Source organism: Bombyx mandarina, chromosome 02 (genome assembly GCF_030267445.1).
Source record: "Bombyx mandarina strain Sakado chromosome 02, ASM3026744v2".
NCBI lineage: Eukaryota > Metazoa > Arthropoda > Insecta > Lepidoptera > Bombycidae > Bombyx > Bombyx mandarina.
Window position 1 is genome coordinate 5606212 of NC_143209.1, and position 23924 is coordinate 5630135.

General features: G+C 37.6%; 2 protein-coding genes across 4 annotated transcripts in view; both read right to left on the bottom strand.

The window, feature by feature from the left end:
* Positions 1-1440: 1440 nt before the first annotated feature.
* On the bottom strand, positions 1441-16273 carry LOC114245681 (uncharacterized). Of its 3 annotated transcripts, XM_089735708.1 has the most exons (7): positions 14204-14409; positions 13601-13708; positions 12657-12757; positions 12135-12200; positions 10211-10495; positions 7752-7852; positions 6852-6994 (listed from the first exon to the last, which is right to left on the bottom strand). In XM_089735708.1, exons 1-7 carry the CDS (start codon positions 14211-14213, stop codon positions 6985-6987), a joined length of 681 nt encoding a protein of 226 aa, XP_089591834.1. In that variant the 5' UTR covers positions 14214-14409; the 3' UTR covers positions 6852-6984. The 3 variants fall into 3 exon arrangements, with proteins under 3 accessions (XP_028033737.2, XP_089591823.1, XP_089591834.1); XM_028177936.2 differs by lacking the exons at positions 7752-7852; positions 14204-14409 and adding an exon at positions 16026-16273 and having other exon boundaries at positions 1441-6994; XM_089735697.1 differs by lacking the exon at positions 7752-7852 and having other exon boundaries at positions 1441-6994; positions 14204-14405.
* A 4491-nt stretch (positions 16274-20764) lies between these two features.
* The window catches only part of NPF2 (neuropeptide F 2), a 35775-nt gene continuing 32615 nt past the window's right edge, over positions 20765-23924 (bottom strand). The window contains exons 2-3 of the mRNA XM_028177976.2: positions 22729-22900; positions 20765-21228 (exon numbers count right to left, since the gene is read on the bottom strand). Of these exons, the coding sequence (XP_028033777.1) occupies positions 21114-21228; positions 22729-22895 (282 nt within the window). The 5' untranslated portion in view covers positions 22896-22900 and the 3' untranslated portion in view covers positions 20765-21113. The remainder of the gene's footprint in view (positions 21229-22728; positions 22901-23924) is intronic.

Genomic DNA, 23924 nt, shown 5'->3' on the forward strand with positions numbered 1-23924 from the left:
ACAATCTTATTAAGAAGAGAATGTATCCATGGTAACAAGTCAACATTACTAGTGCGGCGACACGCAGCTAGTGCTATATCTCAACATATAAAAAACATTAAAATAATTTATAATGTGTTAAATAACTAATTTAATATAATTAGTTAGAATTGTTTATGCCGCTACATCAATAAAATTTATATTGTTTCAACTGTGGTGTTAATTACATAAAACACGACTTTACGGCGAAAGAAAGATGGGACTCTATATGAACTCCCTCAAGACTTTTCAATATTTTCTAATTATTTTCAAAAAGTCCTTTGGCAGTTGAGCTTAGTTTTCAGGCAGACCAAAAATAGAATAAATGTATGAGTCGCCTTAATTTTAATTATGTAGTAAAGCGGATATGTAGGGGACTAATATTTGAGTTCCTATTCAATTTAGGACGTAACAATTGTAGTAATAGTGGGATATTTTTTTATAATAATTCCTCCATTATGGTAAAAATTTAAGAATAAGTACGGCTGAACGATGAAAAACAGTTAATTAGCAACAGCCACATATAATAACTATTATGAAACAATAGATTGTTATTGTTAATGGGTTTTTAAGAATGGCAGCTCTTCCCAAATTGGAAATATCCATCAGTGCAATTTTTATTTTATTTTAAGTAGGTAAGTATAAAAGAAATATGTATTAGAATCATTGTATGTTAAATCAACTCACAAAAATTAAAGAACAAGTAGATCAACATCTCAAGACTTCAATGGGTTCCACGGTGAATGATTAACATTGTGAAATAAAAATGAAACCCGAAAGTATTATAATTTGCCTAATCACCGGAGGTAGAGCATCTTTTGAGCCCACACTTAAAAAAATATTGTTAAATATAATTTCATCATCACTAGCAACTTCATGGGGAGATTAGAACTTTGACCTTCCATTCTCACATTAAGATTCTGTGATGAAGAAGAGTCTACGATCGTACTGCGTTAAGTACAGGCTATTTGTCCAGAGACTATAGAACGTCAAGCAGAATTAGCTCCATTAGTTTTACCCTACTTATTCGCGGATAGCGTAAGACGTCCAGCTACTCGCAGACGGGTAGGTGAGCTCACGGGCTAGCAAAAGCGGTGCTTCGCAGAATCTACGACCAGATCGCAATCGCGACCCACTGCGAAGGTCCGGAGAGAGACTCAGTGGGCATTCATTCGCAGTAAAGTGACACTTTATGGAACAAGCATTAGCTCCATCAAGACACATGCGAAGATGGTCTTTAGTCACGTAGCCAAGTATTTTTTTGGAATGGTAATATTACAGATAGTACAAAAACATAGACAGGACATATGGGCGACGCAAGGATTATATGACGAAGGGAAGATTTTCTACCAGCTACTGGAGCGCTCCCAGAGAAGGCCTCCTACGAGGTCCAATCAAAGCATGCTAATAAAAGACATCACATATAATTTGACACCACAGTTTATTAATTATGTTTTATGCGAAGTAATATTATTTTGGCTAAACATTCATTTTACATCGAATATGTAGTAGTATTAGAATATAAAATTATCAATTATTACTGCGATCGCTACACACATAATACACGACAATTAGATCAATAATAAAACGTACATATTAAAAAAAAAAAGATTCACAAAATGTTATTAATAATTATGTTGTATTTATCACAACGAGTACATAAGTAGGTACAAGAGATTCCAATTTGTTACACGCGATTACTTCCTCCATTTTTTTTTAGTCATAGATGATTTTGAAAGAGCATGAAAATCACGAATATTAACAGAAACCATTTTTTTATTTCTACATTTTACGTAGGATATATTTCATTTGATAAAATTATAGAGACCAACGATTTACAATTATATTCGAAATTATTGATATGGACAATACTGATATACTGAAGTGTAAAATATAGAGTATCTAAAAAATAGATAGGAATCATTGCATACAAACATTTAGAAAAAACGAATGATAAATTGTTTTTTTTTATTTCGAAGACACGGATTTTCGCTTGTGATGTGCTCTCAGCACTTTGGAATTCGAATACCATTGACCAGATAATCATTCCTCACCCCATGTTTTGGCTTGAGCAAAGGCTTACTGCAAAGATTTGTCCCAGTGGTATTGTTTTTATGAAACACTTATGTTTAATTATGAAAGATGAATAGGTACAAAAATTTTATTCGTATATAAAATATTACATTTATATATTACATAAATAGGAAATATATTTTACTATATGTAGGCAGCGAGAATGTCGGCGAGCAACATTTTCAAAATTTATGCTGGTCCCGCGACAGGACTTCGACTAATTATCGCTAAGTAAATTCTCAGTTATTTTTGTAAAAATAAACATACTAAAATGATTGTTTTTCAGACTGTCACGTTAAGCTCGCGGAATACAAAAAGGGTTATTAGAAAGAAAAAAAAAACATAATAAAGTTCCTATTACTACGTACATTTAATTTAAATACAAATATCAATGCTAATATCAGTGTTATCCTTAAGTACTGCATTTGTTACCAGACTATTGACCACAGAAAGCTGAATACAAACGCCAATCTTGACAGATTTAGTGTCTATCACAACAATGGCGATGACCTTACTAACATTCCTTAAAATACAACCACAAAAATGTAGTGTTAAAAGTAAGTAATTAACAATTTTATCTTAGAACAACCGATTTATTATGGAGTTTTCGAACTCATATCACAATGCGCCTTACGCCTTGTGTTATTTTTTAGCTTCAGTAACTATCCAGGATCATGATGAAAAGATCCGAATATAAATAAATAAAAAATTGAATTGTTGTTGGCTGTAGATTGAGGCTTCTGTAGTCATTGCCTCTTGTGTCTTTAAAAGGACAAAGGTTATTGGCCGCAATACTAAACGTCAAATAGCCTAATTACACATAAAAAGTTTAAGAATACTATAAAAATATCTTTTATTTCGATTAAAAATCCTTAATTCAATGTATACAATTATTAACAGAAACAAAATCAATCAGGTTGATTACTTTTTTAAATGTGATGTCGACTTTTCCCGCCATTTATAAAAATCACACGTAAAATGACGTTTATTCTATCAAATGAAAATGTCGAGAATAGAAAATGTTTTAAGAACAAGAAAGTGCGCTTAAATAACTTCATCAGGTGATTCTAACATGAATACATTAGTAAATTCAATTTATCATAATTTTAAATTCAACTCACATTATTATCACTACGAAAATTCACATACAAACAATAATACTATGATTATTTATAATACGTTTAAAAACATTGATAATTTTCATTCGAAAACTACAATTACATGAATAATTGGCCTTTTTACATGGCCGCCTTCTGAGAAAACGGTCTATGAATTGAGAATCGAGAGGGAGAGAGAAGACAGTGGAAGGACACAGTCAGGGACGTCTTGAATTAGGCTGGGGCCCTTGGGCACACAAGAATTTGAGGCCCTTTTGGAAAGTAAGAAAAGCGAATTATAATAACATTTTTTTACCGAGTATGACCATTTATTATAGGTAATCAAATACGGTATGATATAATATGTCATTAATGATATTAGAATGCTGCTGGTTTTTTGGTTACGATCACGATAACGGAAACCGAATAAATGTGTGAGAGAAATTGTCGGTCCTTAGGGGCCCCCTGAGAATGGGGGCCCTGGGCACGGGCCCCGTGTGCCCTTATGGTAAAGACGGTATTGGACACAGTCCACTGAATTTCTTGTCGGATCTTCTCAGTGGGTCGTTATTCAGAACCTGTGGTAGATTCGGTGAAGCACTGCTCTTGTTAGGACTAGTATTAGAAAATTCTCTCAGGTTGAGTCCGTGAGCTCACCTACAGCAAATAGGTAGCGAAAAAACGATGGAGTACCGAATGTTCAAAAAATAATAATCTAAAAGCTTTATAAGTTTAATTAGTTTAGATAAAATCGAGTTTTCGTATTCGAGGTAAACGCTTTGACGAAGTAATAAAGTTTCAAAATGGACGCCAACCCACGCGGGCTCCGGCGTGCCTAGTGCGTTACGTTTGCCGCTAGGGGCGCTGTTCCGACTCCATACAAACTTGAGTTAACTTTTACGCGATCGAGAACGTTAAAAAACTCGCACTAAGCACACGGGTCAAATCCAGAACACCTAACTCAATTCAATTCTCATTCTCAATTCAACGACCGAATATTTTAAGTTTAAGATAGTAGGTACAAAATGATTTTTACTTAAGTTTTATTTAAAGAGTACACGTCAGTCTTCCATAATACGAGTACGAGGCCATTCAGTAAATCACTACGGAATTTATTTATATCCTATGTGTTTGGTGCGAGTTTTTTAACGTTCACGATAACGTAAACGTTAACTCAAGTTTGTACGGAGTTGGAACGTTTGCCTATTTTTGCCGCTAGAGGCGCTGTTCAAGTACAAATTTGAATTAACTTTTACGCTATCGAGAACGTTAAAGAATTCGCAGAAACTCACACTGAGCACAGCACTTATATTAAACAGCGAGATTGCAGTGAAATATGTCTGAATGAAAACATTGGGATGATTCTAAAGTTTTAATTAACTAGAGGACCGGACAGATGTTTTACAATCGTCTTAAATACGAAAATTTCAAACAATTACTTTTGGTAAATAAGTAATCAGAAAAAAATGGTTTTGTGGCGGGATGATGCGCGACACAATCAAGGTCACATTGTGTTGCCAATAAGTAGTAGGTGATTTTCAAAAATTTGGGAGCCAATGACATTATTAGAGGCCTTAGAATATGAATGCATTCAAAAAGGCCACAGAATTTCAAATCACTCCACAGACAAATCACTACAATCTCGGGTGTGAAGTCAATATTATAGTCAATATAGAGTATTTAATAATACTACTTTTTATTAATTATAATTATTAATAGCACTAAACATCGAATCACGAACGAATTACACAGATAATTAATTTATAATAAACGACGGTAGATATAAAATTGGACACTAATAAGCCGCACGTCGGAGCCATAAAATCGGAACGTCACTTTGAAAATATCTGCAATTGCAATTTGCATTAGTTAATACGCCGAAAGACTTTTCTCTCTCCTATAAAGTAGAACGTCCGACTTAATAGCTTTGACGGTGACACCTCAAGTACAGTTCGCGTCAAAGGGCAACGTACATAGAAGCTATGGAGAGTAGAAGTAAGGAGCACTATATCAGTGCATTATAAATGACCGCTGAAGCCAATTAAGGGGGCGCCACAGTAGCAAGTGGAAAGAAATTGTAGTCGTCGTGGCCTAAAGGATAAGACGTCCGGTGCATTCGTCTTGAGCGAAGCACTAGTGTTCGAATCCCGCAGGCGGGTACCAATTTTCCTAATGAAATACGTACTCAACAAATGTTCACAATTGACTTCCACGGTGAAGGAATAACATCGTGTAATAAAAATCAAACCCGCAAAGTAATAATTTGCGTAATTACTAGTGGCAGGACCTCTTGTGAGTCCGCGCGGGTAGGTAACACCGCCCTGCCTATTTCTGCCGTGAAGCAGTAATGCGTTTCGGTTTGAAGGGTAGGGCAGCCGTTGTAACCATACTGACATCTTAGAACTTATATCTCAAGGTGGGTGGCGAATTTACGTTGTAAATGTCTATGGGCTCCAGTAACCACTTAACAACTTGCCGTCTACATGCGGTAGGCAGCGGCTTGGCTTTGCCCCTGGCTTTGCTGAAGTCCATGGGCGACGGTAACCACTCACCATCAGGTTGACCGTACGCTCGTCTGCCTACAAGGGCAATAAAAAAAAAAGTTATTCAACTTGCCCCCTAGGTGATGCTAAGATGGTGCTCCTTACTTCTACCCTCCATAATTGAAGCTTAGAAATAAACTGTCTCCCGTATTCCTGTCACCGTAGTGAACACTTCAACGCGAGCCGTACCAGTCCAATCTGTACCGATCGAGATTAGGGAACAGGTACTAGATTGCAAAGGGTAACGTTGCGAGAAGCAAACAGCAAAAACCCTTGCGAATAAATACATCCCAGAACACAGCGTAATGCAATAAGGAACCATTCCGTTTGCTAATTCTTCAAGCTTGGGCTGAATTGGGAATCCGCGTATCGAAATGGGTACTACAGTAATCAATTTCCGAAATTCAACTTTTTATTTTCTGTTTTTTTAATATACATGAATTGACATATGTCATTTATTCACTTAACTGATGAGAAGTAAGCGAATTTGATTAGTCCGGTATTGCCAGCGCTGTTTTTTATCGAGATTCCATCGTCAGCCGAAACTTAAATTCCAATGCTTCAATGAAGAATTGTTAAGAACAAATTTGATCAAGTCGATAGTTTTTGTAACAGCCTCATATTGTCACTTTAATTACGGACAAAAATATACTGAGATGCGAAACAATACGGGTACCGAATAGATGCAATGATCCAAACAATATATAAATATCAAGCGGTTTTTCTGTTAATAAAAAAGTTCTTTATTCCATGCAATTAATACAATTTTTTTAAAAGTATTCATGTTATTATTCTGAATTATTATATGCACGGACCCCTCTCAGTTGAAGGCCTTCAAAGATTTCCATTTTGTTTTTGTCTCTGGCGACATAAATCTAGTGTGGTCTAGCAACATTAATAACTTAATAGGTACGTCGAATAGTACCGCCGTAGGGCTGTACCACCGATTCCCAAATTGCCCGTACTGCTTCCTCGTGTACAGACAAAAAAAACTTTGAGATCATCCGACTTAGATCAATTTTGTTCTTAACCAACAATTCGAAGTTGAATTTTCGGTTACTGTAATTGACACCCGATGCTTATAGCGTTGAATATCGGCGCCGCCCCAAGCCCCCCGTCCCCGTCAGCCATCCCGACCAGGAACTTGGCCCTGGTACAGTCCCCGCATGTACAGTTGTCCGTTAGCGTGCAAAGTCCCCTCGCGGTCGCTATCGCCTCCCATTTGATTTGTTCGTCGACATTGCCGCTCTTGTTTAGGAGGTTCTGAAATCGGCGTTTAAACGATCGTCGATAATTCGTTTCAAATTTCGTCTAAAATCTAAAATACAATTGAAGGTTATAGTTTCGTTAGTCATTAGTTAAAGTTTGTGAGGAGCATTTAGGATTTTTTTCCCCGAGACACGAGATAAGATTGTCGTACGAAATTGAACATCTGAGTCCACGGAATTACATTAGTGCTCTCTGTATCTTACACTCCGGAAAGTGCTCTGAGAGATTCTCTGAGATGACCTGATTATCTCCTTTCTACAATCGCAGCACCTACGCCGGAGCAAGTCCTTAACAGTAGAGCGATGTTTACGATTACAATATTAAGTTCGATTCCAGTTTGTGGTAGTTCTGCTCACTTTGAGACACAGGTTTGAGGTCGTGACTTAAAATAGCTAAGCTGCCTTCGGAAAACGTTCGCTTGGCGGCTAAAATTAGAACTATTGCAGTAGTAACTAGTGTTATTAATTCAGAATAAAAAGCAGAAATCATAATCTAGCCTTACTGCTCATAATTATATCTTAATATAGCACGAAAAGTCTTTTATTTACATGTAATATTCTATTTTAGTAGTATTTTAAAGCTTAGAAAATGCTATTCGAGTTTATATCACTGTTGAAACTATGTGGGTAGTTGCAGATTATTTCAAGCCGCTTTATAAAATTGATATAGAAGTGAACAGTGAGCACGCTAAGACCCTAACGTGCTTAGCGAAAACCAGAAGCATATTATTAGTATTAAACGGATAACTCACGTATTGGAACTATGTTCTCCTTGTTTGGGGAGTTCTTCCTCGTCCGAGTCCCCGGTGGACACAAGCCGTGGGGGCAAAGCCCCGGCGACGTCGCCACGCATCTAAACCCAATATGTGAGTTATACGTTTCGTTGTAACCAGGATCGTTTACAAGCTCTTAATACGTTTAAAACTACGTTTAATTTAAGTAACACCAAAGTAAGTTTAAGCCAATTAAAGTAACACTAGTAGATGATGACCGAGCTTTACTCGGTTTTGTTTTGTTTGATAACGCCATCTTGTTGTCTTTAAAGCGGTTAGTTGCCCTCAATTAAGAAAAATAGTATTATTATTCGCCAATAGATGTCGCGAAGAGTTGATTATTGAAAACACGAATAAAACAACATTTTCTGAAAATAAATCGCAGCTAGATCGATTTATCGCCCCCGAAATCCTCTGTATACTAAATTTTATGAAAATCGTTGGAGCCGTTACCGAGATTCACAAGAATTGCTCGTTTAAAGGTATAAGATTTCGAAATTTATCGGATCTGATTCGATTTGGTATTTATTTAGTACAACTTGTGACAAACAGACAATTTTGTCGACGCATTGTGATTATGCGTCTTTGGTTCATTGAACGATATATTGTCGTTCTTTCGCAATGTACTTGTCTAGTAAGTAAGAGGCTGCAAAACAATTTAAAAAGATTAATATGAAACATCTGAACTTAGTGCAAAACAATAGACTAATATTAGAAACTGTGCCCGAAATGTATTTAGCTGTCCTCCGATATTTGTAACAGCGAATGTCTCTTAAAAGTAAGCTGCCTGAATGCCAACGATTCGCCCACCCCAGGTTAACAGCTTAGGTAGGCAAAACCTTTAACCAGTTACGAAATAATTAATATAGCCAACGATAGTTGAAAAATTGATTCTTGTTTTGTATTTCAATTGTTTCGAATCCTTTATAAAACGAGATACATTCGCCATATTGAATATCGAACGATAACTATTAATCTAACGTAACTACGCAAAAAGGACGCCATTATGCACGCGTCTAACTCGTCTTAGCCCTATGCATGGAGGATGGAGGTAAGGAGAATTAATTTAAATGTCAGCCAAGTTGAACTAGTGTCCTAAACCCAATGAGTTTCTCGCCGGATCTTCTCAGCGGGTCGTGATTCCGATCTGCTGGTAGATTCAGCGAAGCACTGCTCTTGCTAGGGTTCAGCTCCAAACTGAGATTCAGCCCTGTGAGCTCACTTACCAGCCAAAGTGATACTGGAATAGCCCTTAAGGCTACCAGCGGATAGGTAGGGCAAAAAAAGTAGTTGAAGATTTTTAAAGTAAGTAAGCAGCAAATTACTACTCAGAGACCCACCAATACACGGCCGGCGTAGCAAGCGGTGGTATGAATCGAGCAGTTGTAAGCGGAGTGAGGCCTGCAGAGTTCAACATTAAATATTATCTTTTGGCGTTATCTTTGAACTGACAACCCTTGCTGTTGTGGCGTCACCCTAATTAGTCGCTTTTGCACATTTTTAGAGACTGAGCATGTGCTCCTTACCTCTACCCTCCGCAATTCCATGTAAAATACAATATAGAGATAATAATTTAAAATCGTGGCTCCCTCTTGCATAATTACGTTCATTATATCAGCTCTTTGACAAATTCAAGTAAGTAACGTGTCAGTGTCAAAAGGTGATTAGATTTAACAGAGTGCAAACTACTAAGTTAAAATTAAATAAAAATGAAAGAAATTTCGTTCGATTGAACTTTAAAAATACATATTATTATAATATAATAAATAATACATATTTCAAAAATTACTAGAATTGAACATTTCCTGATACTGTATAACCATCGCATGGTTGACAATGTGAGTCCATTACCAATAGCGAGAACTTTATAAATTCACGGGGTATAATGATATAACATATTATTATAACAAATTTGATAAGACTTTGAACACGAAATCACATAAAGAACGCGCGATACAGTAGTAGTTTTATTTAAAAAGGCAAAGGTATCACACCATACAGCTTAATCTTTTATATTATTATAAATATTTTTTTTTTATGAAATATGATATTATGATATGAAATGAAGCTGATTAATAAATGAAATATGGCATGGCATGAAATTAAATGAAATGAATTGAAATGAGACGAGATGATATGATATGGGATAATTTTATGAAAAATGATAGTAAGGAGTGAAATGAAATGAAGAATTTGAGACATTAATCAACTGGGATGAATTTAAATGAAATGAGATGAGATGATATGGGATGAAATATAATAATCTCAATAAAATGGTGGTCGTTTACTGAGATTTTTTTAGTAGACTTTTTGGAGGATCCCGTAAGTAATGAAATTGATAATCTTTTAAATTAACCACAGATACTGTAACACGGATTAAAAAAATATTGACATATTATGTACATAAGATTAAAAAGGTTGTTATTCATGAACCTCACCTTCATGACCTCGACGTTGCTGGCTTTCCACATACCCAAATCGCGCCGGTGCTGTTCCATTTTCAACTTATTCTTCTTCTTCTTCTTCTTCAGAGTGGTGCAGTATACCGACGTGTCTTCGCTGGCGGCAATCGAAGTCTCGTCGAATTGTATCGAGTTCGCGTCGTATGTCGTGGACGCGGTATCGTCGATGTCCCTCGTCGCGTCCGGAGACACGTCGCAGTCGAGGGTCGATGTGGTGGTCGCGTCGGGAGACGACGGGTTGTTTAGAATGTGATAGCTAAGCTAGAAGGAGTTAAAGGAATTTAACACTAATTATACCAACACTTACTGGTACCTATTTCTATCACAGCGGGTAGATAACTGTATACGACAAGTATTACTCAAAATGGGACTTTTGGCGGGAACGCGAGGAGTGAAGTTGTGTCATTTGTTTTATTTTGTCTATTTAGTGTTTCTTCAGGTTTAAATGTGTAATAACGGTGGTTTATTAACTGTTTAATATCTGTGAAAGTGCACAAATGTGGGAAAATGAAACAAAGCCGCGGGACGCAACTTCTCGGGTTCCTCCAAAAAGTCCACTGAAAAAATCTCAGTAAATGACCACCATTTTACTGAGATTATATTTCATCCCACATCATCTCATTTCATTTAATTTCATCCCAGATGATTAACGTCTCAAATTAATCATCTTCATTTCATTTCACTCCATATTATCATTTTTCATAAAAATAAGAATATAAATTAAAATAAGACATGACCTAAAGGTCTTAGTTACCAGGTCATAAAATCACTAAAAAAAAAGTATTACTCAAAATAAACAAAACAACGAAAAAAATAAATAGTATTAAAACTGTAGATACTTTTTTTTAAGAAGAAGTCATGAAGTCAAATGTGCAAAAGCATTAAGATGATACGTTCATTTTCAATGCAAATGTTCAAAATTGGTCATTTGGCCATTTGGTCATTTGGCCATTTGGTCATTTGGTCATTTGGCCCGGGTATGTTTAGTGTTAAATCGATCTGAACTCGTGTTGCTCGAGAGCTGTGATGAGACTTTCTATAAACAAGGTTTGGCGAGTCTATTTTTATTTATAGCTCGTGTAGGCAGACGAGCATACGGCCCACCTGATGGTAAATAGTTACCGTCGCCCATAGACTACAGCAATGTCAGGGGCAGAGCCATGCCGCTGCCTACTGTTAAGTACTCTCCACTCGCCAGAAGCTTTTTTTTCCTACCTGTGCTGATAGCCCTGAGAGGTTATTTCAGCTTTTTCGTGACGTGTAGGTGAGCTCACGGGGCTCTAACCGGGAGTGTTGGTAATACTGGCCCTAGCAAGAGCAGTGCTTCGCAGAATCTACCACCGGATCGGAAACGCGACCCACTAAGAAGGTCCGGTGAGAAACTTAGTGGACTAAACACCAGCAGGAGGCAGTGGCTGACACTGCCGATATCAATGTCGATTAGCCACGGCAACTATTCACCATTAAGCGAGCCATATGCTCATCTATCGGCAACGACAAAAACAATGACAACAGAGCACCGAGTTTTTTTTTAAAATAATTATGAACAAGAGATTTAAGGCACACACAGACACTCCTAAATAAATGATAATTATTGACTACTAGCTGACCCGGCAGACTTCGTAGTGCCTCAATCGATAAATAAGTGGCCTAAACTTTTGTACACCTAAAATAAACTTAAAACAAACAAAAGGGATTCGTCCGACACATCAAAGGAAAAACAATATTGTTATTTTTATTTAATTCCGAGCATTTTCATATTTATCTAACCTTTTAAACCTTCCCTGGACTTCCAAAAATAATTCAAGACCAAAATTAGCCAAATCAGTCCAGCCGTTCTCGAGTTTTAGCGAGACTAACGAACAGTAATTCATTTTGATATTATTTACTATAAAAGTACCTGTGGCTCGTCCAGTTTGCTGGAATCGCTGATCCGACGCGTTGTGACGTCTTGCTGCGGTGAATACTGTTACAAAACAAAGTACATTCGAATCATCACAATTCGAATAAGGCGTAACGGATATCAGATATACGCATGCAATATAATCTCACACGTTGGGGCTCAGAAAAAATAACCCTTCAATACAATACTAATTAGAACTTGATTTAATTATTACGAATATTAAATTAGACTTCACTGGGACCTCTTGTGAGTCCGCGCGGGTGGGTACCTACCACCGCCCTGCCTATTTCTGCCGTGAAGCAGTAATGCGTTTCGGTTTGAAGGGCGGGCTAGCCGTTGTAACTACACTTGAGACCTTAGAACTAATATCTCAAGGTGGGTGGCGCATTTACGTCGCAGATGTCTATGGGCTCCAGTAACCACTTAACACAAGGTGGGCTGTGAGCTCATCAAAGCAATAAAAAAAAATGGACTCACCTGTACCGGTATAACAATAACATGAGAAGGGCTTATGCTCACCTCATCATCGCTGTCCAGATTAAGCATGGACAGCTCGGCGAAGGCACTGTCGACGGTTATGCCCTTACTGGTCGACGGTATTGGCGAGTCAGGCGTCTGTACTGTGCGCGTATATGATTCAATTAATTGGGTGAGCTTACTGCCAGTGCCGGTCCCAAGCCCGGATGAGAAAAGGGGAGGGTTGAGATGGAGTTCGACCTTTCCACCGTAAAATACTCAACGTGGAATGTGGGATGGCGGTTGATTAGATCAAATAAGACTTCAGCGGCCTCGGAGAGCTAAATCTCTTCCAAAAGCACTGCCATAGAAGGACGCGGGACCCCACCATGTGTATTTTCCCAAGAAACCTTCACGAGGTCACGACCCTCAGCAGTGAGGATTATTAACGCAAGGAGGAGCTTACTGGCAGAATAGGTTCTATTGTGGTACCACTATTCCGTGTATTTGTGCCGTGAAACCGGTTATTTCGGTTTGAAAGTCAGGCCAGTATATTTTTCTTCTTACCCTTATACCATATAGTGTGGCATCGATACAGCGTGTCTTCTTATTATACTGCGATCGAGATGGCGTGAATAATACGGCAGACTGCATGTTTCAAATAAACATTCTTTAAGTTAGAGAAGGGTGGCCCAGTCGTTAAGTAATAAAAACTGAGGTCCCACGTTGTGATGACTCTCAGTTAAAATGAAACGATTCATGGGCTCTTTTAGAGGTATTAGCCAACACAGGTATGTACCACCACCCTGCCTATATCTGCTGTGAAGCAGAAATGCGTTTCAGTTTGACGAGTGAACCGCAGCCATTGTGTGCCAAAACAGAGACTTCAAACTCATGTCTCGAGGTGGGTGGCATTTACGTTGTGGATGTCTTAAGATTCCAGTAACCACTTACCACCAGACCTCCATAAAATCATAATGCAACAAAGGAACATACATAGACCTTACCTCGCTCGGTGCTCTGGCTTGACTGGAGGAGGTTTTCCGTCGAGGGCTGCTCCTGGTTGTCGCGGCTCCTTCCCTTGAACAGCCCGAACTTGGTTGGTGCCATTGTTCCTTTAAAACACTCATACGTTGTACCTCAATTGTCGCTGGGTCATCACGCGCAGCCCTCCACAAAGAGTCCTTCCCAGTTCTGTGACCGGAATCGTGTCGATTCACTACCGGTTTCACGTTTACGATAAGCAATGGAACTTTATTAAACGAAACGTTCATTCGTAGTTTTAATGCTAGTAGCCTCGAGGGGTTATATTAGTTTTACCGGACGTGTAGCGGAGAGAGATCAGCTTGGAAGACTACTAATGTAGGCCCTAGCCAGAGCAGCGTTTCATTGTCAAATACTTAGGCGTCACCCTCGACAGAAGGATGACATTCCGCCCCCATATAAAGAAGGTACGCGACCGTGCCGCCTTCATACTAGGACGTCTCTACCCGATGATACGCAGCCGAAGTAAAATGTCCCTTAGAAATAAGGTGACACTCTACAAAACTTGCATACGCCCCATCATGACCTATGCAAGTGTAGTGTTCGCTCACGCGGCCCGCACTCACCTAAAGTCATTCCAAGTCATACAATCCCGTTTTTGCAGGATAGCCGTCGGAGCCCCGTGGTTCGTCAGGAACGTCGACCTCCATGACGACCTGGACTTAGAGCCCATCAGTAAGTATTTACAGTCGGCGTCGATGTTCGTTGAATCTACACTTTGAAAAGGTGACACGGCAAGACATGAAAACCCTCTTGTCGTGGCCGCCGGGAACTACATACCCAATCCTGTAGACCGGATGGTAAACAATCGACGTCGCCCTAAGCACGTCGTTACGGATCCTCCCGATCCATTAACGGTGCTTTTAGGTACCACAAGCACCGGTCACTGTCCTCGTCGAACCCGTCACTTGCGAGGAAGGGTATCGCTGAGTGAATTAACCCATAGACACAGCCCACTGAGTTTCTCGCCGGATCTTCTCAGTGAGTCGCGTTTCTGGCCCGGTGGTAGATTCTGCGAAGCACTGCTCTTTATAGGGCCAGTGTTAGTAATACTTCCGGTTTGAACCCCGTGAGCTCACCTACATGTTAAGGTGAAGCTGAAACAGCCTCTCAAGGCTATCAGCATAGGTAGGGAAAAAGTTGAATCTAGCACGGGGCTAGCATTAGGTAATAATGTGTGTGATCTAGTAATTAATAACTAATCCCACCCATACAAGTACCTCATCTCTTTCCATCGGTGTCGTAAAAGGCGACCAAAAGACTCAACGGACTTTTATTATTGATCAATGGATGGGTTATTGGCGTCCTGGGTACTTTTCCAGTTTGACCTGGGAAGGCTGGCGACCACGGGCTGAGTTATAGAAATTGCGATTTGCTAAGAGTTGCCCGAGCCGGAGGCGCTCTGAAGATCTGACATCTCAAAGACAAGTGCTTCGTGAATGCATCTACTACCGGAATTGGAATCGCGACCCGCTGAGAAGAATATTTAGTACATTTGGTCACATGTTAGTACAGCTACTCACCAATAGATGGCGATATTTCAAAAATAAAAAAATGAAAAACAAAATGGACGCCAGAAATTTGTTAACGTTTGTAGACATGATAGATGATTTTGCTTGATGTACATGTGAGTTTTTGTTTTATTCACTTTTATTATGATATCCTTTTCTTGTTACCATAATACTTTATATTTTATTATAAACATAATACTTGCTCAAATGTTAGTTTTCAATTTCATGTTACAATAATTAAAATTAAATTAAACTTTGAAAAGATTCACAATAGAAACAACAATTTTTTTCCGTCAAAACAGCAACTTGTTGAATGTCAAAATATTGTTAAATGAAGATCTCAATGGTGTTGCAAATGATTCTAATTCTATTCCAACAAGAATCTGCGCGGCGCATTAATCTGACTTTTTTAAGTATTCTATTAGTTAGTCATTAAAACAAATCCTTTTATTTTAGGTTGGTACTTAATTCATTGTAGCGTATACAAGCGTATGGAAGACGGCGGGCTATGAGCAACCTAGCGACCTAGCCTATTGACATACAGCAAATTGAGGCATTGATCTAGAGCTGTGACTGCCTTAAAAATATGCAATATAGAAGTTTTTAATCAGCACAATTATCCGAACTTAATAAATATGTTGCATATTAGGAACCGATTAAGAAGATGAAATAAGCGATATGTCTGCCGAAGGCGCTTATACGAGCCTGTTTTAATTATAATAAATATTGCGTATAAACATCTTAACCAGGCACTATGTAGTGTAATAGCTGTTTTTTTTATTCATTTTTTATTACTACATAATTAAATTTGAATATCGGCTACATTACCAATAGGTGGTGAATGCAAAGAGCTTAAAAATCTTCCGATCAAACTTACCCTTTCCGAAGAAGGCTGCGGGAAAATCAGATGAAAACACTTATACCATATTGTCACTACTATAAGTCTAATTCAATATGTGCATTTTGTTAATTCAACAGATAAAAAACATAAGTAAATCTATTTTTGATTGTAATAACGTTCAAATTGTATGTCTCTTTTTATTTTAAGCGGTTTTTTCGATGTAAATTGAACACTCTGTGCTTCCCTCAATAAACACTGAAAAGTTTCATGAAATGGATGTATCTAGTGACGTTACAGAATAGGAATGTATCCTAGTATCTGATTGGACAAAATATACGCACTAGTTATGTTTGATGGAAAACAATCTAGATCTTAATCGTTTATATTTTTACTATTACAGAATATCCATTATAAACTACGATTGACTTTTAACTTCTTTGTATACCACAGTAGTTGGGAAGTTAAGTTCTTAGAAGGGTAGAGATGTAATTAGATTTAGTAATGCACATTTAAACCTGCGCTGGTAGCTAGCACCTTAAGTAATTACATTTAGTTTCACAAAACACGCATAATCTTACAAAAAAATTGAATAAAACACGTATTTTTTCATCGAATACCTTTCACTACCTATTCTGACAGTATCTGTTCCGATATCAGATACAGAATAGTATTTTTGGTGAACTGCTCCGCCATTTTGTGACACAGAATGCGCGCGCAATACTTATTCGATTTTCTGATCGTGTTTCTATTTATACAGACATGTAAACATATTTATATTATATACATATATGAAACACGTGTTTGTCATATAAATTAACTTTTTCAACTAAGCTTTCGTCATGTGTCATAGATGAAATTTAGGGAAACGTTATTTAGCTACTTTTACCGACTAGGTTGTCTTATGAGCATACAAGGGTTGGAAAATGCATTCCAGTGCTCATATAGTACTATAAATCGATAAGCATCGTCTGGAACAGACACCTACATAGTAATAGCTAGGTACTAAGTGCTTCCTTCACCCCGACGGGGAGAGGGAGGATATATTTACCTACCCCGACTTACCCTGCATCGATTGTGTAATTATTATGGTATTGGTTGCGCTCGTATACATGCATACAATGTGTCCCAGAAAGAATGAACAAACCTGAAACACTTATGAAGTAGAAAATATATCGGACCAAAATAAAAAAAAAAATCTCAGGGTAGTACCCAAACTACGTATTTAAAAAAAAGTTGATATTTTCCATAGTGTCGTGCGTTTCTGGAATATACAACATATACAAATAAATGAATTACATGGACTATATTATATACTAAGGAATATACAGGAAATCGTATGTGTAGCTGCTAGTCACGCTTGTGTAATTTATTATAAAAGGTTAAGTTATCATGAAATTTGGTATTTATTCTTTATTTTTATTTTGGGTACTAATCTGGTACTTTTTTTTTTTTTTTTTTTTTTTTTTCGGGTAGAGGTCCGAACCTCCTACGAGGTCTGTAGACTCAACGATCTGCATGGTGTTATGAGCAGACCGCGGGCCCAAGGATTTTAGGACCCACCCACTAAACGACTCCCCTGCACTCTTACACCCGACGTCCGATCCCCTCCGAGGTCAGAACCCGGATGAAGTAGGGGGGCTACCGCGGTCAACACTACAACCAGACGGCGCGGCTACTAATCTGGTACCTAAGAAATGTTTTTTTATTTTTTATTTTGTGTCCCCAGTAGCTCTACTATGAGGTGTTTCAGGATTATCCATTGTTTCTGGGACATCCTGTATGTGGTTCGATTATTCCGATTTGATAATGAAGTACTTAAGATGAATCAACATCGTGAATTTAAATCGAATGAAATGTTAAGATTCGGTACTGTTGTCATTTTGAATTCGTGTTTTAAATATACTGTACTACGTGTTTTAATTATGTAACGAATATCACATAGTATTTAAGTATTTTTACATAGGGACCACACGAATATTACTTGAGACCTTAGAACTTGTATCTCAAGGTGGGTGGCGCATTTACGTTGTGGATGTCTATGGGCTCCAGTAACCATTTAACACCAGGTGGGCTGTGAGCTCGTCCACCTATCTAAGCAATAAATAAAAAATAAATAAAAATTGTAAATATGGCTGCTATCTACTGTCTTTGAGCCGACCTAATATTATGTGATGTCTTATATTGATTGACTGACTTAGGTATTTTGACTGACTTTAATAAAGTTATATATATGTGGGATTTATGAATGGTAGGGTGCAGATTACCGCAGAAATTCACACAAAATAATTAAAACAATCTTAACGTCGTACGATCCTTTACTTCTCCTTTTGACAACTCACTCATCATCTAATTTTACTTGACAGTGACATCTATCAATATTATAAAAGTGACATAAAAAGAAAATAAGAACAATCAGAATCCCACATATATATCATAGATTATACACTTAATATATGATTTTTTTTTTTATTGCTTAGGTGGATAGACGAGCTCACAGCCCACCTGGTGTTAAGTGATTATATTAGAAACCATTTAATTTTCGCCTGTCAGAGACAATGAATGTTACTTTAAGTAATACAGTTACTTTGTAGTCTGCGTGTTTAGTGACAACTACAGTGGTATTGGTTAAACAATTCACTAGTGTTTACTAATTTTTTTATTGCTTATATGGGTGGACGAGCTCACAGCCCACCTGATGTTAAGTTGTTACTAGAGCCCATAGACATCTACAACGCAAATGCGCCAGTACCTTGAGATATAAGTTCTCAGTATAGTTACAACGGCTGCCCCACCGTTCAAACCGAAACGCATTACTGCTTCACGGCAGAAATAGGTAGGGTGGTGGTACCTACCCGTGCGGATTCACAAGAGGTCCTACCACCAGTAAAAAACTATTACTATTTTTGCTAAGTTATTTTGTTAATATAAAATATTGTTCTTCTTTGTCTCCCCCTTATCCCACTAGTTTGTTAGATTGAAACCTAATCAGCTTCGTGTGACAAATTTTTATAGAATTATCTCTGGTAATCTATCTATCTACCTATATATATATACCTAGTCAGGTCATAAGTATTGTCACACAGTAAAAACTTTACTTTTAGAATGCTGGCCACAAAAAAGTTTATTGAATTCGAATTTCGAATTGTTCATGAAAATAAAAATGTATACTTTTAGAATTTTTACTAATTTTTAAATATGGAGTGGACGCTTAAAGAAGACCGTGTTGCAGTTATTGCGTTGCATCGTTGCGGTTACGCGCCAATTCAAATTTTTAACATACTGAAAAATTTGAATATAACCAAAAGATTCGTTTATCGTACCATCAAACGATACAATGAAGACTCTAGTGTAGATGACAGGTCAAGAAGTGGTCGCCCTCGGTCTGTTAGGACTCCAACAGTGATAAAAGCTGTGAAGGCGCGAATTCAAAGAAATCCCAAACGTAAGCAGAAACTGTTGGCCCTTCAGATGGGGTTAAGCAGAACCACGGTGAAAAGGGTGTTAAACGAAGATTTAGGGCTTCGGGCATATCGAAGAAAAACAGGACATCGTTTGAATGCTCGTCTAATGGACCTGAGACTGAAGAGATGCCGCGCTTTGTTGAAGCGGTACGCGGGAAAAAAATATCGGGAAATTATTTTTTCGGATGAAAAAATTTCTACCGTAGAAGAGAGCTACAACAAACAAAATGATAAGGTGTACGCACACAGTAGTGAAGAAGCGAGCAACCGTATTCCGCGTGTCCAACGAGGTCATTTTCCATCCTCGCTCATGGTATGGTTGAAAGTTTCTTATTGGGGCTTAACAGAGGTACATTTTTGTGAGAAAGGTGTAAAAACGAATGCAGTTGTGTATCAAAATAGAGTCCTGACGAACCTTGTGGAACCTGTTTCTCATACCATGTTCAATAACAGGCACTGGGTATTCCAATAAGATTCGGCGCCAGCTCATAGAGCGAAGAGCACACAAGACTGGCTGGCGGCGCGTGAAATCGACTTCATCCGGCACGAAGACTGGCCCTCTTCCAGTCCAGATTTGAATCCGTTAGATTACAAGATATGGCAACACTTGGAGGAAAAGGCGTGCTCAAAGCCTCATCCCAATTTGGAGTCACTCAAGACATCCTTGATTAAGGCAGCCGCCGATATTGACATGGACCTCGTTCGTGCTGCAATAGACGACTGACCGCGCAGATTGAAGGCCTGTATTCAAAATCACGGAGGTCATTTTGAATAAACTTTAGTGTCATAAGAATCTATGTTTTGTTAAGTTCATTTTGGTATATGAATGGTTACATAATGAATAAACTTGTTTCAATTATTTTACATTAAACATGTGACAGAATTTATGACCTGACTAGGTATAAATGAATGGTGTTCGTTAGTCTCGCTAAAACTCGAGAACGGCTGGACCGATTTGGCTAATTTTGATCTTGAATTATTTGTGGAAGTCCAGAGAAGGTTTAAAAGGTAGATAAATATGAAAATTCTCGGAATTAAATAAAAATAACAATTTTGTTTTTCCTTTGATGTGTCCCCCGTCGGACGGATTCCTTTTGTTTGTTTTAAGTTTATTTTATACAAAAGTTTAGGTCTTTTGTTTATCGATTGAGGCACTACGAAGTCTGTCGGGTCAGCTAGTCTTAAATAAAAAAAAATATCTTTCAAGGTTTTATTGTGTTTGTAATAAAAATGGCGGGGGCAAGCGCCAGGTTACTGCAAGAGTTTTTTTTTTTTTTTCAAAGGAGTATTTGGTCAAGGAATTAAAACAATTCAGCCGAGGAATAATTCTGTATTTTAGATTAATATTATATAGTCTCACATTTATAGCTGTTGAAACCTACTAGTAATGAAACCGCTAAAATAACCTAAACGAAACATTCCCAGCCTTTGAATCGGTTTAGGTTATTTTTTTTCTAAAAAGTAAATAGCGACACAATAATTGACTAGAATTAAAGACGGATAATTATGTAAATTGACTAGAATGTTTTTTTCTTATTTAACAACATAAATAATAAATGTTTAATGTCATCGGATTGTTGGTGGTAAGCGCCATGCGTTAAATAAATTGTATTTGAGTTACATTTTTATTCGTTATGCTTTGATGTTTTAGTTTGTTTTCTTTTTATTTATAACCGAATTTCTTGAGAAGGCCGTCTTCGTTGAGGCTGTGCTCGAAGAACGGGCTTTCCCGGAAAATGACCGACGCATCGGCTATGTGCATTTGCCGCTTTCCATATCTGAAATAAAAAATAAAAAACGTGTTTAGCGCCATCTGCTATTCGATAGCAAACTTTATATTAAGAGTCTGCGTGTCATAGATGGCGTTAGTGAGACATTATAAGCCATGGCAGCTACTTCCAAGATAAACTGCTTTCTAATTAATTTTACAAAATATAAGCTTCAAATTTCTTAATATGTGTTCAAACGTGTTTTTATTTCATGACGAAAAATTAATTCTTAAATAAATAAATAAATAAAGAGTTTCTTTTTTAATAATTTACGTTGCGCAAAAAGAAATACGGTCTAAGCTGGTAAAGTCGATGCTTATCTTAACGTCCGCTCATTTTCTTAGTGAAAACGACCCAAAGACAAAAGAGTGCGTAATGAGATTTTACAATTTTACGGTCTAATCTCATTTTTGCTGACTCTATGTAGAGTATGGTAAGGCTAAAAGAAAAAATCTTACGATAAACATTATATTCAAACGGGAGTCGTCGTTGTAGGAAGATTTTACCCGAAAAATAGGAACGGAATAAAAACTCAATATTACGTCATCATGAGAACTACATAAATATAAAACTAAACAAAATTTAGGTAGGTACCTACTAGTAGCAGAGCGTGTTGTGGGTTCAGTGTGCTTAGTGCGAGTTTTTTAGCGTTCTCGATCGCGTAAATATCAATATATTAATACGTGAAGCAAAAACTTTGTATCCCTTCTTACAAAAATTGCGCGGACGGAGGAGTATGAAATTTTCCACACTTATAGAGAATATAGAGAAGAAGTGCACAATGCTAATATTTTTTTTAAATAATGCATAAAATATACATTAAATCAGTAAAGAAAACATTACACACACTACATACCATGTATTTGATGCACACACGCATGCATACTATTTATTGTCAAACTTTTGTTCTTGACGTCTGTTGTCAAATTGATAGATTAAATATTGTTTGTCTTTGTTAATATTTTTAATAGTGTAGTCTTGGCCAAATTTGTGATTATAGAAGTATAAAATACAATCATAATAGTGCGCAAACTTAGAATCCCAATTAATTATAGTCGAATTTCGACTACTGCGGGACCTCTAGTTAACTCAAATTTGTATGGAGTGGAAACAGCGCTCCTAGCGGCAAACGTAGGGAAGTTTTATATCATTTTGAAGGTTTTTTTTTCTTGCATTTTCCCGAGTTTTAAACCGGAACTCATGACAGTAGCAGGTATAGGCATAAAGATAGTACCCTCCTGTCTGAGTGCTTAGTGCGAGTTTTTAATATTCTCGATAGCGTAAAAACTAACTCCAATTTGTATGCAGTTGGAACAGCGCCCCTAGCGGCAAACGCAGGCAAACGTTCCAACTCCATACAAATCAGAGTTAACTTTTACGCTATCGAGAACGTTAAAAAACTTGCACTGATCACACCGAAGCGGGGTGACGTCAGACGGCCACTAATCCCTATATGTCGCGCAGAAGACAGAATAATCCAGGATAAAGGCAAAAATAAGATAGTCGTACCTTCCCCTCCCATGAACAGAATAGTATTCCTGCAGTTCTTTGAGATAGTTGGATATCTGTTCGGCGGTGTCGAAGCGCTCCGGGCGGCGGGGACGAGGATACTGCGCCTGCGCCGAGCATGACAAAATGGCGGCGAACAGTAAAATGGCCGAAAGTGTTAGTCGCATTTTGCCTGTAATTAAAAAATAGATTTAGTAATGTTTAAATGTACAGCCGATCGGTTAAAATGACTCAGGACTAAAGGGCTTTTTTATGAATTGAAATATATTTATTCCCATGGTTTTTGTTAAATATCTCTAAAGTCTTCCTGAAGTCGTCGTGGCCTAGAGGGTAAGAAGACGTCCGGTGCATTCGTGTTGAGCGATGCACCGGTGTTCGAATCCCGCAGGCGGGGTACCAATTTTTCTAATGAAATACGTACTCAACAAATGCTCACGATTGACTTCCACGGTGAAGGAATAACATCGTGTAATAAAAATCAAACCCGCAAATTTTTATTTTGCGTAATTACTGGTGGTAGGACCTCTTGTGAGTCCGCACGGGTAGGTTTCTGCCGTGAAGCAGTAATGCGTTTCGGTTTGAAGGGCGGGGCAGCCGTTGTAACTATACTTGAGACCTTAGAACTTATATCTCAAGGTGGGTGGTGCATTTACGTTGTAGATGTCTATTGGCTCTAGTAATCACTTAGCACCAGGTGGGCTGTGAGCTAGTCCACCCATCTACGTAATAAATAAAAAATTGTTTATATGATGTGGATCTTTAATTGGCTTTTTGTTTCTATTATTTGTTACATTATTATATTATGTTAGTTGGCTTTTGGTTCTAATTATAGTAAATAAATAAATAAATATAATAAATAAAGACTCAGATACCCCAAGCGCGGATACTTCGCATGACGTTTGATTCTATGCCCGAAAAATCAAGTGTCTCTGTAAATTTAGTAAATCTATACTAATATTATAAAGAGGAAAGATTTGTTTGTTTGTTTGTGTAGTGAATAGGGTCCAAAACTACTAAACCGATTTGAAAAATTCTTTCACTGTTTGGAAGCTACACTATTCCCGAGTGACATAGGCTATAATCTTTTTTGAAAAAAATTAAGGATCCTTATTAAAACTCCAATAATGTATCCCAAGGTGTTAAAAAAATACCTAAAATATACTTTAGATCGCGTGCCCTGCGAAAGCTATCGATGA